The sequence below is a fragment of the Pagrus pagrus genome, assembly GCF_965226575.1.
Source record: "Pagrus pagrus genome assembly, chromosome: 13".
Taxonomy (NCBI): domain Eukaryota; kingdom Metazoa; phylum Chordata; class Actinopteri; order Spariformes; family Sparidae; genus Pagrus; species Pagrus pagrus.
This window is the reverse complement of record NC_140197.1, coordinates 28,616,083-28,635,385: the sequence shown is the minus strand read 5'-3', so window position 1 is coordinate 28,635,385 and position 19,303 is coordinate 28,616,083. Positions and strand designations below refer to the sequence as shown.

Genomic DNA, 19,303 nt, shown 5'->3' with positions numbered 1-19,303 from the left:
ATGTGCATGTAGTATTGTTGAGACAAAAACAGGCCTAACTACCATAGAATGGTACTTTGTAGAGAGCAAACCTCCACCAAGGCCCAACAATCCCCTTTATCTGCATCAAACTTTACTCAATCATAGATACGAACCACATTAGGACACCGGATTGCAATCTCGCAATGTCAAAGAAAGTGAGAAAACAATCCTGGATCTGTCCTTTTTTATTGAGATCGGCACCACAAGTTACTGGGGTCTGTTCTGGTCCAACATTCATCCTCCATTCAGTTTACGTGGACATCTGTTCATTAGTTTTTGTGTAATCCTGCCGACAGACCAACCAACCAAAAAACAAAGAAACAGACACTGAAAACATGCCTGCGTCCTTGTCAGAGGTGATAATGCATCTGTAAAGAAATGCACTCTACCTCCGTAATTACCGACACGGAACAAAGCAAGACAAGTTATAAAGAAACACAATTATAGATATAAAACCACACGTAGGCCTATAAGTAGAATTTAAAAAACGCAAAAATCTTCATCTTAATAAGTAATTAAGTCTCATAAAATACTTGTTTTAAAGCAAGAAAACCTTTTGAAAACATGTTTAATGACTCCAGATGTTCTGTGAAGTTCACATTGTTCAGGATGTTCAAGGGAAGAAATAAAAATGCAATAATAAATGTCAACAAGACAAATGACACAAAGAAATCTGTAAATAAGTGAATTAATCCCATAATAATGAGCAAAAATATATTAAGTAAATATGCTTTGGGAGACAGTAATGAATATTCATGCTTTATCTTCTATACTTCATTTTCATAATTACAGTAACTCATATTCTGGAGTTCGAGGTCACTGGTGTTGGTTTAGCCATGTTTTCTTGTATTAATTAACTAACCTCCATGTTTATTTTCAACCCAAATCCTGCAAATTAAAACAGATCACCGTCTCTATTAACAGAGCTGACACGAAGCTACAGGTTATTTATACTATCTGTGCGATCTCGTCCACATTCGCACTGAATATTCCCTCTGATCACCCAACACGTTGTGAGGGTCTTACGGCTGCGGACCGAGGTGATTAGAGCCCGGACACCAACGAGCAGACAACCTTTACAAGGGGATTTGAAGAGGATTGATTATATTCCTTTTAGAGGATTATTGGTGGCAGCTGGTGCAGTGCTGGAGTGGGATACAGTGTTTTAACAATGAGACTGTGGCGGCGGTCCAAAGCAAACAGTCCTGTGTGAGAGGTGCATTGTTATTCATGTTCATGCAAGGTTGTCCGTGATCTTCAGCGTTAACCAACAGCAGCTCCTCCCGTCAGTTGTTTCTGGAGGTTGTGTAAGTGTAATGTCACGGCAAGGTGAGGGAAGGGACAGGGTTTTAGCGTTAGCGTCTGAGTGGCTTTGCTAGCAGGGTTAGGTTTCACTTTGATTGCATATTTGATATCAGCTGGACAGCAAACAGATTTCTTCCATCAGAGTCTCCTTGAAGTTGTACCACCTTGTTTTTCCTTCTAAAAGTTTTATTCAGGGTTAGCTTGAAGGTTACAGGAAAGAAGAGAAGTCTGAAAAGAAGTAATTTATTTTCCTAAGTTGTAACTTAAATAGTTACGACCCTTAAATTTGTGAATATCAATAATATTAAAAGCAAAGTCTTCTGCCATGCTAGCAACTCTGTGAGGCTGCATGCTAACGACATCATGCTAACGAGCTCACAGTGACACCGCTAAAACGCTGATGCTAAGCATGTTTTAACATGCTCACCATCTAAGTTTGGTGTATTAGGGAGAGGGTGGAGCTGGTGGATGGTTCTGATCGGATCTTGAGGACACGCTGTCGTCTATTTTACACTAAATGTGTAATTCGTTTACAAAGTGAACAGCGTGCTGTGTTGAAGACAGCTTGAAAATAGCGATTGAGACCGTAAACTCATTGGGAAACTGTTTACTGAGGTAAAGGGTCATTTTCTCATACGCTTACATACAGTCAGACTTATTTTTTGAAACCAGTGGCGCCTCCCCCTGATGGCCATTACAACGAATGCAGGTTTAAGACACTTCTGTGTTGACTTCACTTTTCTGAAGCTCCGTCCATTTTTTTAAACAGTCAGTGGAAAATGGGGAAAAGTCAGAGGATCAACAAAGTCAGTAGGATTCATCCTCTGGAGATCATGAATGTTGGTAGAAAATCAGATACTACCATTCCTGAAGAAATTCTGCTAATGTTGCTAAAAGCAGCACAGATTAGAAAACGACTGCTTATTGTCTGAACACAGAGCAGCAAAGTTAATAAATCAGATCCTTTGTTATTGTTGCCTGGCAGGTAATTAACTTCAGCACAAAGACACAAACACTCGTACTTGTTCTGCACTGATTTTTCTGTATCAGCATATGTGCGTATAAGTATTGTGTTTGAGAAATGACCTTTGACCCTCATCAATCACGTTTACCGCTGTATACACTCTCGTATCGACAGCAGAGAGAGCAAAAAGTCCAGAAGACGCTCGAGAGGAACATATTTCTGATTATGATTCGCTGCAGTGTTCATGTTGTGAAGCTTCAGCAGGTAGAAGTGAGATAAAGATAAAGTCATAAGTCATAAAACTCCTCATTTGTGTCATAAAAATGCAAAAGTCTGTTGGATCTCTTCCAGGATTTTAGTTCCAGTGAGACATCCAGCTGCTTTTTGATCCAGATTTAATAAAAGTGGACAGTGTGACAAATATAACCTACTTCTTCTACTTTCCTCTTTTTTCTGGCTGTTTTATTTTTAACAAAGCTTCTTTGTGCAGCGCTGACAGAATGAGGAGGACATGCAGACGATGTTCTGATTAATTTATTGATCCTAAATCTGTGTGAGAATAATGTGACAAACAAACATAAACAGCTCTGGACTTCTTGTTATCATTTATTTAATGATGAGTGAATTATTTGTTGAGATTTGGGGAGTTGCGACCCGGTTCCCTTAATTTATTCTGCAGCCAAATTAAAAATCTATTAGCAGAATTAGCAGAAACTAAAAACAGTGATGCCGACACATGTTGTCTGCTTGGTTCTTGGTCTTGGCAGCTGCCTCGCAGCGCAGCACAGTCGGCCCGAGGCAATAAAACCAAAAACAGACGGCGTTAAAACAGCAGAGGGGGCTGCTGCAGTGGGGCCTGCTGCTGAAGATGCAGGGGATCCAGGAAGTAAAATTACAAGTGTTATGAATACAGTTATTATTACTGATAGCATTTATTGTTATGCAAAGATAAATAACAAGCATAAGAAACACATTGAGAGAGCGCTGCAACCCCAATTTGTGAATTATAACAACTAAATCTTCAGATTGTTGGTTGAATAACCATAATTATGGAGGCTCTAAACCAAAACCCGGCACTTGTGACTCTTAACAAACTTTATTTAAAAATATTTTTTTAATTTTTTATCTCTGACTGACTTTATTTGACGTAAACTATAGCTAACTGCACACTGAAAGTAAGCTGTAAACTGGGGACCAAATTTGGGGATTTACGGGGCACCATAACAAATTAGTTAGTGTCTATTGAAGATATAATAAAAGTTTTTTCATACATTTTATTTTTGAACTTGCCATGAGAATTAAAGTCCTTTTATTATTCTTTAACTCTTTTTTTCATCTTTGACTGACTGTAATTGCTGTAAACTGTAGCTAAGTGCACATCTGTGCACTGGAAAGTGTAACTTCGGGACCAAATTTGGGGATTTACGGGGCACCATAACAAAATTACTTTTTATTTTTGCACTTGCCAGAAGAATGACAGTCCTTTTTGTTATTTAACTCAACGGACTTTAACTTACATAAACTGAAGCTATCTGAACACAGAAAAGTGGAACATGGGAAACAAATTTGGGGATTTACGGGGCACCGTAACAAAATTATGATGTGTATCTTGAAGCTACAGCAAAATATTTTTTCATATTTTTTATTTTTGTATGTGCCATAAGAATGATTATCATTGTTTTTAACTATCTTTATTTCATCTTTGACTGACTTTAGCTGCTAACATTTAAAGCTAACGGCACATCTGCACTAGAAAGTAAACTGTAACCCTCAAATCCTGCGTCTGGTCCCAGAAGGCCCGGTTCTGCAGTGTGTAATCACAAGTGGCCTCATTCTCCAGAGAGAGAGAGAGAGAGAGAGACAGACCTCATCTGTTATAACTGAGTTCAGGCCCACTGACACTCACTATGTGCAGAGTCAATTCGATTTAACAGAAGAAGAACAAGCAGGCCAGACAGAAAAGTCCTTGTTGTGTCCGAGAACATCACAGCTCCGTCTGACAGTGTCCCCTTTTGTGTTTCGGACACTGAGTGAGAACCGCTGGACATTTTCTGCTCAACAAAGACTCATAGAAAATGTCTCGCACTGATCAAAACCAAAGCATGTCTGTCTGCCAGCCCTTATATTTTTTAACAAATGGAAAAAATTGGCGTTTTGCTTGAATGATATTCAGTGTGTCTCCATTTCCTCTGCGTCCTGAGCTGTGACACTGCAGGCTCTGGATCATTTTGGACAGTAATGAGATCTAATAATCCCGTCTGTCTCTTCTTTCATATTTCCAGCGGCTGGTTGACTGATTCGGTTCTGCAGCTCGACAGAGGAGCAGCATGGTAGGAACTTATTTTAATTGCCTTATGTGTTAAATAAATAATAAGCAGATTGTATCTATATCAAGTAGATTACAGCTTTACGCTCCAACAGGCTGGTGTGAGGTTTTGAATGTGGTTGTTATTTTGCATCTTTTTACCAAAGTAAACATTCAGAAATGTCCTCTTTTTAAACTGTTTTCTGCTTTATGTCGTAGGTTAACTTGTTTACAGCAGAGAACGTTATTTTATTCACAAATATGTTTCATGATTTAAGTTTGTGGTGAGTAAACATGAAAGACGCTATACATGAAGGGAGTTTGCTCACAAAAATTAAAGCTATAAAAGCTAAAGCTGTTTTTTAAAACTAGAAGGGTGACTCTATGGATGGTGACTGTATGTGAGGTTAATATTTGTTATTTGCAAGTTAAATGTCTTAACGTTTGGCTGGATTGTCCTGAAATGTGGTTTTGTTCCCCTGGGGATGAACTGCACTAACTTTGGTTATCATTGAGCGTTTCTTGTCGCCATCATGGTCAAAAGTTCATTTGATTTATGACACTAATGACATTTCCATCAGCCTCAGCTTTACTTTGTGTCAAGTCAAATACAGCAGTGGCGTTACGATTCAAACCGTGACGCTTCACCTCCCCTCTAGTCTCAGTTTTGCATGCACAGTCAAGTTAGCAACTATACTAACTAAGTTCTGGTTAGACAGGATGTGTACAGACTGCTTTCCAGGTTTTAGGACTACAAACTAACCCTAACCCACCACTCTTTTGGGTCAACCCCTCCCTATCTACGCAACCTACCTCCAGATGTGAACTTTCCCCGCTTTTTATACGACTACACCAGAGGTGTGCCTCCAGAAATGACCTTAGAGGGAAAACTACAGCGTCGTAGGTTGGGCCACTAACTAGGCTTCTGTATTCGACACGTTGGAAGAAGGAACAGGCGCTCTGAATGTTTAAATCCTAACACGCTGAACAGGATAAACATTATACAAAATCAGCATGTTGTTGTTGGCATGGTAGCTTAGCAACGTTAGTGTAGCCCTAAAAGAGCTGCTAGCATGGCTGTAGACTGAAGATACATTTCGATGGGATTGTTTCCTTCATTTCCCCTAAAATGTTGCATCTTCTGTCGACTGTCAGAGTATTTTTCAAACATGTTGACACAGTACAATCACTGCTCATTAACATCCTCCGCCTCCCTCAGAGGAACAAACACAAACCTGCAGGATGCTGAGTAATGTGCCGCTGTATGCTTATTTAGCCTCCGAGATAATAAAGGCCTCGTTTCTTGTTCCACTGCCTCGACTTTATTATTTTTATCAGCTTCCTGTGTGGCTGTACATTCCCTCTATAAGGCTTCCTTTTGTTTCTTTATAATTGCTGTTGTTTGAAACTCTCAGCAGCTGCCTGAGACACAAAGAAGAAAAAAGATTTTAAGCTTTTTGTTACAGCCGTCTAAAATAACACACAGGCGCTTTTTCCTTTTTGATAATTCATGATTGTTCGTGCAGTGGGTTCAGATTCCAGAATAGATTTATGATAATGGGAAAAAGCTGCGATGAGATGCCCTATTTTTTTTTTTTAACCAAAGTTTCCCACGTCAGTGCAAAAACAACCCTTTTTCCATCTTCTTGTATAGAAAAGACCCCGAGTGAACTGTTGAAGATGATAAAACCCTGTGAATAATGTGCAGAAAAGGTGGACAAAAGCACAAAAATGTAAACATCAGCTCTCCTCCTGCAGGGTCGAGGTTCATTAATCTCATTTTCTAGGTAGGAAACGATCTGGACGCCTTCTTTCTTCCCCTGTCAGGCCTCATGAAGAAGCTCAGTAAAGCAGCGAGAGGCATCCTCCCTTTCTGCGGGAGTCTTGACACAGCCTGTCTTGTTAGTTTCCTCTCGTTCAGACAGAACTGAGCTAACACGACTGGAGTGCACATCCTGGTTTTCAGGGTTACTCTGAGAGCAGCGCCCCAGAGGATTGTTGGATTTGACAGGATATCTTACAGATCGCTGTGGGTTTTTTTAAAGAGTTTCCATAAAAGCTCAGATATACGAAGGCTGAGGACATTAGAGATGATGATCTTAAACCTGTGGATCATTCAATAACAGCAGGAGGAAGGCTTTGATTTGTCTTGTATGGGAGCTTTTTAGTGCCTGCAAAAATGAACCATCTCTGCAACAAATGACATTACAATGAAAGTTATCTACTGATATAGGAATAACTGTGAGAGCCTTGTTGTTTACACTGACACTAGTTGTTGGCTTTGACCTTGATAGCAATTTTTCCCTGACATTGTCCAAGTTGTTTTAGTTGGCTGAATGTAACTATAAATAAATACAGCTGTTAACAGCAGGGACTTTCATCACTGATTTAACAACCAAATGTAAATTAATGCCGATATTCTGCCTGAACAATGTTTCATGACATCCTCGTTCCCGGACGACTGACAAAACATTTATCACCGTTCCCCAAAAAACATGACCGACAGGCAAACTACACCATCGTTATGCATTCAAAGAATACACTGTGTAATGTATATATCTAGATAAATAACTATATATAAGTTCTGTGTTTGTGCAGCATGAAGGAGTTTACAAACTTTCATAAATCACCTTGAATCTTGAACACTTGCAGTTTCGGGTTTTAGACAAAAATAAAACTATATGATGAGGAAAACAATGCAGTTTGGCTTAAAATAAACATAAACATAACATATGTAGCTTTGGTTATATAATGTACGTGACGTGACTTAACTATCTCACCGTTGACTCTTGTTTCCACATCCATCCATCCCTGACCTCCCCCTTATGCGGACTTTGTCACTCTTTATACCACTTTGCTGGACTTCCTCCTTATGCTGCCTAACAATAAACATAAATATGTAGTAATAAGCTGCTTTTACTGTCATCCTATATGGTTGTTTTTCTAAAGAGAGCAGCGTCTGTAACTTAACCGAAAGACAGTTTGTTGCAGGATGGCTCCAATCTTTGGTTGCAGAGGAATATCACTGATATATTCAATGTACAGTAGTGTTAAAGCAGCATGATTGATAGATAACTGATTAATCATTCTAACAACAGATGTAAAGTTAACATAGAGGACTCAAATAGTCTGTACGTTCCCCTTTTTAAACATCTCTCCAACTGAAAAATGCTCCCTAGGTTGTGTCACCAGATAAACGTGAGTCCAAATTTCTCTCTCTTTTTGCTAGTTTTTTGGTCTCCACCACCAAATTCTGAGGGAAAGTTTCTTCAGCTGCACTGTCAACACTGGATAGTGACTTACATGTTGTTTTTTTAACCAAATACGTCCATCACACTCCCATCAGCCCCAGCTTTATTTTCTCATAGAGTTATATCATTATATCCTCTAGACATGTACGTGTTAGCAGGGTCATTGAGAGCATATTAGCATGCTCACATTAGCATTTAACTCAAAGCACCTCTGTGACTCGCCTCACGGAGCTGCTAGCATGGTCGTGCTTGAGGTTTTGAAAGAGAATGACAAATGACTTTCATCAATTAGTTATGACGACGTGTCAACTGTCAATATGACGTTCTGTCAGATAAGAAACAAAAGATCCTCCTGCCAGCGGTGATGGATGAAGGCGTTTTCTTACAGGTTGCATATTTGTTACCCAGGAGTCTAAAAATAAGACGTGATGACCTCACAGTCCTCTGGGTCACTGTGAACCGTCAGGAGAGGCTGTCAGTTATCTTTTCTCTGTGCAGCAGACGTCACCTCAGCAGCTAAAAAATACTGCAGCAGAACAGAGAGGAGGCTTTTCTGCTGCTCTCACTGAAAACTTAAATCAGCCGCAGAGATAGAAAAAGATCCAACGAGTCCTTTAATGTAACACATCAATCGGCCTCATCCGCCCACTCTGCCCCGCTGCCCATGCGAGCGAAAAGAACACGATATGACTCTTTTATCACGCCGCTAATAATCTGCCCATTTATATATCTGTCCGATCTGCTCACCCCCACGCCCTGCACCCCCCCCCCCCCCTCAGATGTCTGATTGGACGCCGTCGTCCTGAAGTTCAGCCGGCCCGGCCTTCAGCAGACAGATCTGAGCCGGGCCATGCACCGCTGCGTCTGGAAATGAACAGCCAGCCAGAGAGCGATCCCTGCAGATTAAAAAAAACTGCCTTTTCTCTTGTAAAGCACACTGCAGTAATTTCTGGGCCAGGCTGTATAAACATAATGGTCTGTGGTGGTGGAGGCTCCTGGGAACGGCTGATAAGCTGCAGCGAGCATTTATCATTATTTATCCATTCAGTGGATCATATTTCACCATATGAAAAACACCATTATTTAGCCGCTGAGAGCTGCTGAAAAGGAAAATGGGAATTTGATGATAATAACATCACTTACAGCAGACGCTGTCATGGCTGCTACATTTACATTCACTGTATATGCAAGCTTGTGGAAATGTTGTTATTCCTCATAAACTTTAATGAAGCAGCAGCATCACATTATAGAGTTGGTTTTTTTTAGTCGATGTTCCTTCGTCAGGATGAATTAAAGTCTCCGTTTTCACAGCCTCAGGATCCTCGATAATGTCCACATTATACCAGAGCACAGGGACACTTCATTTATAGATACAGCTGCAGACTTAAAGGGAGAGTTCACCCAAAAATGAAAATTCAGTCATCATCTCTTCACGCTGATGGAAAGTCAAGTGAAGCTTCGTAGTCAACATGTTACTCACAGTGGATGGAGGTTATAGGACCCAACAGCCGACACCAGAAACAGAGGTTTGGGTTAGAAGATATTTATTGAACACGGTGATAAGCTGGCAGTGGAGGAGGGCTGAGGAGATGATGCCAGGGAGATGACGGACTTGTGGCAGCACATGGCAGAAGATCTAGGTAAGCTAGTGGCAGAGCTGCAGGAGGCTGGGTCGTGGTGAGGCCAGAGAGTATCCAGGTGGAGCGTGATCACACAGCTGGTTGTCTAAATAATCTGGCAGCGTGAGTAGAGGAGGCCAGGGCTTTTAACCTGGCGCTGATTGCCTCAGTTCGCTGCAGGTGTGTGTGTGATCAGCCTTAGCTCAGGACACCAGAAGGCCATGTCCAGCAGCTCAAAACCCACCCAAAAAACACAGAAATAGTCCAAATATGACACAACAAAACATTTCTGGAGCAAAATGGCATCACAGCGTCCTCCTCCATCATTTATGGTGACAGCTGCATACTGAGTATTCAGTACAGTACTAATACCACACTGTAACAATACTCTGTTCCAAGGAAAAGTGTGAGCATCATCACTAAAATGTACTCGAAGTATTACAAGTACAAAATACTCGATGCAGTAAAATGAGTGTTTGTGTCTTACAGATGTCGGCGGCCGTGAGCTCCGCTGCACCAGAGGAGGAGACTGACGGCCGACCTCTCCCCCCAGGATGGAGGAGCTACACCTCACCTGAGGGACAGAGGTACTACGTCAACAGCTGCAGTAAAGGTGAGAGACACACCTGAGAACATGATGCAACCTCAGGAGGGACTCAAAACAAATATCAAACAAATAGGATGGTTTTGTTTCAGAGAATGGAGACGATGGTGAAACGATGGTTAAGAGACCATGTTGTCATGATTGTTTGAATAAGTGGGAAGTAACAAAGTACAAATACTTTGTTACTGTACTTCAGTAGATGTTTCAGGTATTTGCACTTTACTTGAGTTAAGTTTTCGGACAACTTTTTACTTTTAACGCAGATATCTGAACTTTTTCCTCCTGACATTTTCAAAACAGGCTCGTTACTTTAGTTTGATGCATTTGAGGGGAATTATAGATTATTTATTTATTATTTGGCGTCATCGCAAGCCGCCTTCCCAACATCACAAGACTGATTTCAACCTATCAGAGCACATCACGCACGGCAGACGTAGCAAAGAAAAGGCGTGTTAGTGTCTCGTATCTGCAGAGATTTTCTTATTTTCTCACTTTGTTGCTGCTTGGGACGCTTTACCAACCCAACATGTGGCTATTTGACGTCCTGGGAATGAGACTCGACAATCAACTATCTTTGTGGTGCGTTCAGGAACAGCTGGGACAAAATCCTACTGATTCTACCTTTAACTTTGATAGTCTTTGAATTATATTAATACGACGTGAGCTTCAGTTAGCTTTGACCACACATGTCCTTCAGAGGGAGACTTTTTACTCTGATACTCTCAGTACATTTCAGAGTACTGTACTCTATTACTTTTACTGGAGTAAAGAAGTTAAATCGGTACTTGAAGAAAGAATATGTGGACTTTTGACACGTCTGCTGGCATCAGTTTATTCTACATAGAAAGAAATGTTATATTATTGTGTGGACACTGTTATTTCTGCAAAACAACACAGTGTGAAATGAGCTGAAGCTCCACTCTCCCTCGAGAGTTATGACACAAAGCCAAACCTTTGTTCAATCAACCAATCAGATTACTTCTGCTCGCTGAGCCTTTGAGACGCGTCCGTGGGCTGAAAACTCCTCTTGCTGCTGCTGCTGCCATGAACTGAGCATCACCTCCTCTTGTGTTTCAGTTTGCTTATCGTGGCATTCAGCTCTCAGTGCCGTAACACTGTGAACTATGAGGACTCATTATTATTCCTCGCCATCGTCGGGTCCCAGAGGTCCATTCATGTGAACACAGGCCTTGCAGATTCGATCCACTTTAATCTGATTATCTTAGAAACGTGTGGCTCCTGCAGGGACTCAGAGTATCTCAGCCCTGTGAGGTGTGTGTGGATGCAGGAGGTGGAGGGATGTTTGTCTGCTGCCTAACGAGACACTGATGATGAGGTGTGTTAGTACAGAGGCAGGGAGGCAGGTGACCTTTCGCAGACATCTGCTTCTGTGTGTGTGTTTTACACCTCGTTTGGGAACAAATCCAGAGGGATCGGACCGGCTCCCAACGGGACAGACGGAGGCTGCATCAACAACAACTCTGGCAGTGATTTCTCTCTGGCAGCACACAGAGCGAGCGAGAGAGCAGAATATAAAAAATAAAACACCCAACAGCTATTTTTACATCCAGCAGACATATGGTGCAGCCGTCACTTTTTATTCTGTTACAGTTTTTTCTTGTTTGAGCTTCAAAAAAAGCCGCTGCCGAGGCTGCGTGTGTGTGTCAGAGACGCCAGCATGTGTTACAGTGTTTATTAGAAAGCTGCTTTGTTGTTTTTTGTAGCACGAAACGACGATCAGTTGAAATCCTTCCACTCAAGAGTTGTAAAGATGACAGTAAGGTTTGGAACGAAGAGAAAAGATTCACGAGGAGGAAGTGAGGCTTTAAAAATGCTATCGTGTGATGTTTGTTAAGTAGAAGCTGATGTGATCAGAAACAAGGTGCAATCAGTGAAACCGATCCGCCAACTGTACAAGAGGTTTTCTAATGAGCGTCCCAGAAATGACGTTTATTTTCAAATGACAAAGGGAAGACGAGGTGAAGCTGATTGTCGAGTGACACAGAGGGAAGAAATCAGGATGATTGTCATTTTAGATCATTCCCCAAACTCAGCCAACTTTTTTTTGTGCCTTAAACTGAGTTCAACCGTGATTTTAAAGAGTGTGGGAAGGTTGGTTCAGATCATGTCGCCTCTATTACCACTTTCACACCAGAATTTGTGTTTTATACGTTTAAACGCACTGCCAGAAGACGAGTTTGATTTGTGTCCGTCATCACTAATGTGATGGGAAGTGCATCGTAACCAGTGTGATTTCAAATCCAGTAATATATATTTTATTTCAGTTTTTAAAGCCCTAAACTTGGAAATTATGCAAGTTTAGACATCAATAAAACAGAAATGGTTGTTGTTAACATTAATCCACAAACCAGGCCACAAATGGTGTAGTCATGGACTCCACCACTGTAATGATTTATCTGTCTGTCTGTCATACACACAATCATGCACATCACAGTTATATTTAGTGACAGTGCTTGTAAATTAAAACGTGCACATTATAGTAACAAGTCTTCATGATTCTTGACTTTCATGTTTCCATCCAAACACATTTTGACAGTCGTGCTTTGATTTCTTGCCATCGTCGACGCAGCGCTGCCAAAACGTTTGTGCCGATAAACACTCAAGCGTTTGGTAGAAAGCAGCTCGTCAGTCAGAGCGAAACCGATTCACGCACAGCTGTGACGGCGTAAAGGACTTCCTGCTCCGCTAAGTGGAATGATCTGTGATTACTGGTGATGGACGGCTAAAATACAGGAGGAGGGATGGAAATCGTCCAGGAGGGGTTACACAAAGAGTTCAAGTTTAATGTTACTGAAAAATAAAGTATATCTCGCTCTTTACATGAAGTGTTTGATATTATTTACTGAGAGATATTTAATAGCATTTAAAGAAGGTTTTTGGATTGACTGTATTTAAACTGCAATATCACAACAAAAGATGAAAATCTGCAACAACCAGATTCAGAAAATGTCGGGACGCTGTTAAAAAAACATAAATAAGACATATATTTTAAAATATATGTATAAAAAATCAAGTAAAAAACATTAAATATATTGATTTTGTACAATTTCCAATTTAAAGATTATCACATTCTGTTTAATCACAATGTTTTTTGGACTCGGGTTGTTCAGCGGGCATCACCAGCCTGACAGTGTTTGTTTGGCTGTACACTCTTTTAACCCATCTGTCCTGTCTGTGAGTTGAGCTTTGAGACTTTGGTTTTTCTGAGCTGTTAACAGTTGGACAAACAGAACTTCAGACCAGCTGTCTGTAGGTCTCACTGCCGCTGAGACGTCAACAATGACTTATCGGACCAGTTATATCAGTCCACACTGAGAAGAATGGACAGATAAGAGGATACTGAGGCATTGGTAGTGAGCGGTGTTGGACAAGACCCATGAAAAATGTAATAAACTACAGTATCCGACCCCAAAAATCCCACCGTCTTCCTCCAGAGCCATTCCTTGAAACATATGAGCGCTTACTGAATGACTACACCGACACCAGCCGTCCCGAAGTGCTCGCAAGCCAGCTGGGGGATGAGTTAGCAGCTAGTTTGCTATGTTCAACAAGCTCTCTTGGCTCCTTTGGTTTAATAAATACATAAAAAACTCACCACAATCATAAAAACACAAGCAAACTCTTACCCGGTGCAACAGTTACTCTATACGGCTGTGTGCTTCGTGCTAACGTAACGTTAGCCGCTGAATGATGCTTGCTAACTGTATCCATTTAGCATTATCTCGTGTCTCACTCACATGAAAACAAACATCATCATGATGAACGTAAACATGGTTATTGTCAGTACTCACCGCTGTCAAGCTAGCATGTTAGCATTGGGACATTTTGGCTGCACTTTCATTTCCATTCTTGTGCGACTAGCTCACTAATAGCTTTAGCAATAAATCCAGGGGTTGTGGAGTTATTAGAGGCAAGAGATGCTGGATTTATTTGCTGTTTACAAACCGATCTGCCGACTGTACAAGAGGGGTTTATTTTATACATTACTTGTCAATAATGGAGATTTACGCAGGTTTTTCTGTGAGGGAGTTGACATTCTGTGAAATTGGATGCTGTTTTCTTTCTCACCCTTCTTCCTTCCTGTTGTTTGTGTCTTTTCCAGAAACAACATGGCGGCGTCCCTCCTTGTCAGCTGAGGCCCCACAGAGACTGCTGGCACGACACCAGTCTTCACCATATGGTAAACTGAGCCCTTTATGTTCTCAGCCATCCATTTATAAACATGCAGGAAACAAGACAAACGACGCTGAACACAGAAAGAGAAACCGAGCTGTTAGCATCTATATTCAGCGGGTAAATTTGCTCTTTCTGTGAAGATTGTTTCATCTGGCGCTGCAGGTCATGATTTAATTTCTCAACACTTTCCTCTCAGACAGATTAAGCTTCATGGCGATCAGTCATCAGCAGTCGTAATCTTCTTATTATCCGTCAGCTGAGGACTTTAACTGACACAACTCATCACACTATATTTCAAACAGTCTTAGTCACATTCTCCCAAAAGGTTTCTTGACAAATCCCGTGTAATGCATTCCTCTGCTCGTGTCCCACATCGTCATGAACCTCGCTCAGCTGCCGTGGAAGGAAATCCTACATTTTCTTAATGACTGGCTTATTATGTTTCCTCGCTGGCAGCATCCTCGCTAACGACATCTGAGCAGATAGCAGATGGTTTTCTTCTTTCTGCTGGCGTGAGGCCTAAACACACTTACAGGGAGAAAACGAGCGGGGAAGGCTGTCGGCTGCAGGGGAGGCAGTCAGCGTTCAACCAGACTAAGTGTGATCCTCCTTAGAGAGGAGTGAGTTTAACGCAGGCCAGGTTTACATCTGAGCAGCCCCTTTACTCGAGTACTGTCGTTAACTGGAAATCTGAGGTAGTTGTACATGAGTATTTCCTCTATATCCACACTCCTGTCTGATAAAGCTCTGAAGTGTCAGCTGAGAGATGTAAACACGGCAAGTTTGCTTGCACACCTTTATTCCTTACTAAACAGAAAAATACAACAGTACACCGCCTGAATTCAAGTAGTTCAAGGAGTTACCTTCGAATTCTGTTAATTTCCTACAAATTACACCTTTAACGCCTGTTACTGGGTCGGATTCTGACTCGTCCTGGTTGGATTAGTCATAAAATTAATAATTGTTTTGAGTTGAGGATGAGTTCAGGAGTCTCGCAGCCTGAGGAGTGAAGCCGCTCGGTCGTCCTGTGGGTCGGCATCAAAACAAACTTTCTTTGACGTCCTCAGCGTGGGTCGCCTGATATCAACAGAAAGATTTGCTTCCTTGTAGCTGCTTGAAAAACCCTCTTGGATTAGCTGAGAAAAAGATCATGTTTTGGCTGAAAATATCTGGCTTTATCGGCACAAACACAGCAGGAGGTGGAAGAAAATATCATTTTTTGTTGCCATGAACATGAGTGGAAATTATCCCGAAGTCTCCTTTAAGAATATCAGATGGTGTCAGGCGTACGTATAAATGCTGTGGTGCCTCGTCAAACATATCCCGAGGTTTCTCACTTAAAGATGGTGATACACTGGTCACTTGGCTTGAAAGCATTTTATTTTGCTGACCTGACCTGGCATCAGTCTTCTCTTGTAACTCCCGGAAGAAAAGTATGAAGTATTTCTTTAATTCTGCCACAAGAGGTCAAACGGTGACATATTTCTGTGAAGTTTGTCAGCATATTAAAAAGCCCTCATAGTTGAAGTATAACATCTGTTCCTGATGGATCGCTGCTCTCTTTAAATACGACTATAACTCATGTCACTCACAGCTGATGTGTCAGGGACCTGACGATGATGAAGTTCACTGGTCTCTAACGGAGGTCAACAGAGGCAGAAGATTTCTTTAATGCCTCTCGTGAGCGTCGCTGCTATTTTTGGCCTCGTTTTTTTTTTTCTGGAGGCGTCCTGGTCCGAGCAGCGTCCACGGCTGCGACCTCAGGGGTCGAACTCACGTGTCACGTGTTTACCTTCAGCTGGAGATGAGTCGCTGTGATATGCAACGAGCGGACAGCTCATGAATCACGGCCGATGAAGAACCATTAAAGGCCGATAGGAAGAAAAACCAGGGACGTTACTTTGGAGCTGTGAAGCCCAGAGGCCGGCTCGTTAATGACTCCCTACAATATGCGTATATAGTTCTGAGGAGACGACTGTATGAATCTGAAAATAACTCAGTGACAAGACGAGCCAAGAAACACATCTCGACCTCAGATTTCCTGTAAATTTTGCTGTTATTCGTCATTGTTTTGGTGTGAAGGAGATCTCGTCGGTGTCCGTCTGTAAGTACGACTCCAGATGTTTCTGTCCTTAATAACGTGAGGTTTATAATCTGTTTGCCTTCAGTTAACAGGCGCCACAGCAGCACAAAGACCGGTCAGCCCGCAGAGATCGCTGATGTCGCTCTGAGGAAACCCACCACGAACAAACAGGCAAGTCTGCAGCCAAGAAGAGGCTGTTTAACAAGAGGTTCAGACTGTGTGTGTGTGAGGTGTGAAGAGGCTGCTTCCTCGTATGGATATCGACCAACACGTCGTCCAAATCAAAAGGCAAAATCTGTTGTTTGTTCATCCCCCCTAAAACAAAGCGTATGTGCCTCCCAAAATCATTGACAAAACATCTGTTTTCATGACGTGACAATGCTTTGGTTGATGTTCGTTCAGGTTTAGGCAGGAAAAGGGTCACAAGACTTCCTCCTTTCCTCCCGTCATAATCACCACAACCACTAGAGGGCAGTGTGAGTGTAAGCATGTATTGTTTGTAGTTGTTTGTCGCTCTTGTTATCTGACATTTGTGTACGTATGGAGCCACAACTATTAATGAAACTGTTTCATGTAGCACTGAAGCAATAATTTGATAAATTGGCTCGTGGTTCAACATTAAATTTTAGTTTCTGTCCTCGCTCAAGTAGTTCGCTCTCTTCTGTGACAATCTCTGGATGACCTCAGTGCAAAAACCATTAGCGCCTCCCTCGATCTTTTCTCCTCGTCAGTCCACAATATGGTCTCAGTATCTCCATGACACAGAGCTGCAGCGCTCGTCCGGTGAAGGCAGGGCCCGCTCCCGCCGCTCTGATGAACGCGGGCCAACTCCGATTACATGCCAACCCACGTGACTAATTACGAGTCAGATGAGGGCATACCGTGTCAGGATCACACAGGAGACTGTAGATGGACAGACAGCCGGGCCATATGGGCGGCTGAGATTTGGACTCCACTTGTCACAGAGTTTGTCAGCTTTCGGAAAAGGAGGCCAGCCAAGACAGCGAAAGCTCACGGTGGGAGTGTTGGGAGCGCTGGGGGCGCACGGATCTCCAAAACCTGGACCGGAGGTTGTGGCGTTCGTCCGCCATGTTCTGTGCTGCGAAGGTGAGAGCGTGGTTGTTTTTGCTCTGGCTGTGATGGTGTTGTTGGACCAGGTGGATGTTGTGAGCTTGTGTTTGATGGCGAAGCACAGGAGGAGGATTACGGTGATGTAGCTGCCGCCGCCTCGCACGCACACGCTTACTGTAAACACGAGCGTCACGTCCATACAGGAATACTTGAGCGCAGTTTGTTGACACACCTTTTTAACCCCGTCGATGACGCTAAATCTCCTCCACACAATCAGAGCGGCTGCGTCTGATTGGCTGCCTGTTTTCCCCCCCTGCTCGCTCTCTCCTCCCCTCCTTCCTCTGGTTTCCCTCCCACTCGTAATTAGTCTTTAAAGATCATCATTGAACCATTTCCATCAAACCAACCCCCCCTCCAGCTCCGCCACCTCCAGCTCCACCGCTGCTGCTGCTGCTGCTCCCTCCTCCCTCACTACCAGCCTCTCTGGGGAGGGAGGTGTGGCGGAGATCATGTAAATAAATCCCCCTCCTCCACCTCCTTTTCTTACTCTCTTTATTTCCCTTCATTGGTCTTTCTCCCCCCCCTCTCTCTCTCTCTCTCTCTGCATGGGTGAGGAGGTGTGAGGGGTGAGGAGGGTTATGCAGACCCCCTCTCAGGCAGCATCCATCTCCTCGCAGCCTTCAAACCTTAAAACTCGTGTGACAGCAGCTTAACCGGAGGCTAGACTTCGTCACGCTCCCACCGACTCCCCCTCCAACCCCACTCCTCTCGCCTCACCTCCCCCTTCCTCCTCCTCCCCCCCCACACATGCAGCGCAGCTCCACTCCACTCCACTCGGTTGTAGCTTGTGAGACTGAAGGCAGCCTCGGTGCGTGGAGGGAAAGACAGCGAGAGAGAGGAGAGAGTGAGAGGAGAGTGTGAGGCTTTCCCAGAATAGGTGAGAGGGAGATGATGATGGAAGCCAGCTTCGACACTGAGGAGAGTTTTGATGATCCCTCCTGTCTCGCCCCGCAGCCCCCCGGCTCGGTTTCGCCGGCCAAGAGGCAGATCAGGGAGGTCAAGGAGACCAAGATCACGGTGAGTACACCAGAACTTCATCCTCCTCTTCTTCTTCTTCTTCTTCTTCTTCTTCTTCTTCTTCTTCCATCTCTTAAGTTCATCTCTTCTCTTTGTATCATCTGTTGACTGCAAGCTCAGATCACGATGCATTGTGGGTTCATGCTGGAGTAACATGGGGGCTTCCCCTTCCCTGCACATTGGAAACCACATTAGTCTGAATGAAGAAGCCGTCCAGGAGTCTTGAGTCCTGACTGTCCTCGATCCATAAATATCGATTAGACGCCTGTCAATGCAATTTTATTGAAATGTTAGTGAAGTGAGTGATAAAGTCGAGAAGCCAGCTGGTATTTTTTTTAGACTCGGTCTGTCAGGTAAACGTCTCGATCGCTGAGCGTTTGTGCAACGAGTTGTTGCTCGGCGCGTCGCCCGTAACGGCTCATCTGCAGGGCAGTGCGGGTCAAAGTGAACACTTTGTGCACCAGATGACGAGGAACTCCCCCTTTTTTAAATGATTTGAGCTCCATCAGTCTGTGACGAGGAATTAAACACCAATATATTGTGCGAAGTATCTTTTAAAGATGTTCAGACCGTAGCTGCGTTATATAATCTCATATAATGATGAGTGTGGGAGGAGGAGGGGTGAGGCGAACGTGTGGTGGCGGTGGTGATGGTGAGGAGACAGACAGACAGACGGACAGACAGACAGGTGGTTTTTTGTGTCTCTCAGGCTGATTTTGCGCTCGATGGGCTCGCTGACCTGCTGCAGCCACGGGAGTCGTCAGTATTGTGAAAAAGAAAAGAAGAAAAAAAAAAAACACAGCAGA

At 43.0% G+C, this 19,303-nt stretch overlaps 1 protein-coding gene across 2 annotated transcripts in view; it reads left to right on the top strand.

Moving 5' to 3' along the window:
- Positions 1-19,303, top strand: part of gas7a (growth arrest-specific 7a) — a 52,271-nt gene that overhangs the window by 14,155 nt on the left and 18,813 nt on the right. Inside the window, exons 3-7 of one of the 2 annotated variants that reach the window (XM_084370432.1) lie at positions 4,573-4,620; positions 9,955-10,078; positions 14,193-14,270; positions 16,435-16,520; positions 18,435-18,497. In XM_084370432.1, coding sequence (XP_084226558.1) covers positions 4,618-4,620; positions 9,955-10,078; positions 14,193-14,270; positions 16,435-16,520; positions 18,435-18,497 — 354 coding nt within the window. In that variant the 5' untranslated portion in view covers positions 4,573-4,617. The remainder of the gene's footprint in view (positions 1-4,572; positions 4,621-9,954; positions 10,079-14,192; positions 14,271-16,434; positions 16,521-18,434; positions 18,498-19,303) is intronic. The other variant, XM_084370433.1, reaches the window with a different exon arrangement.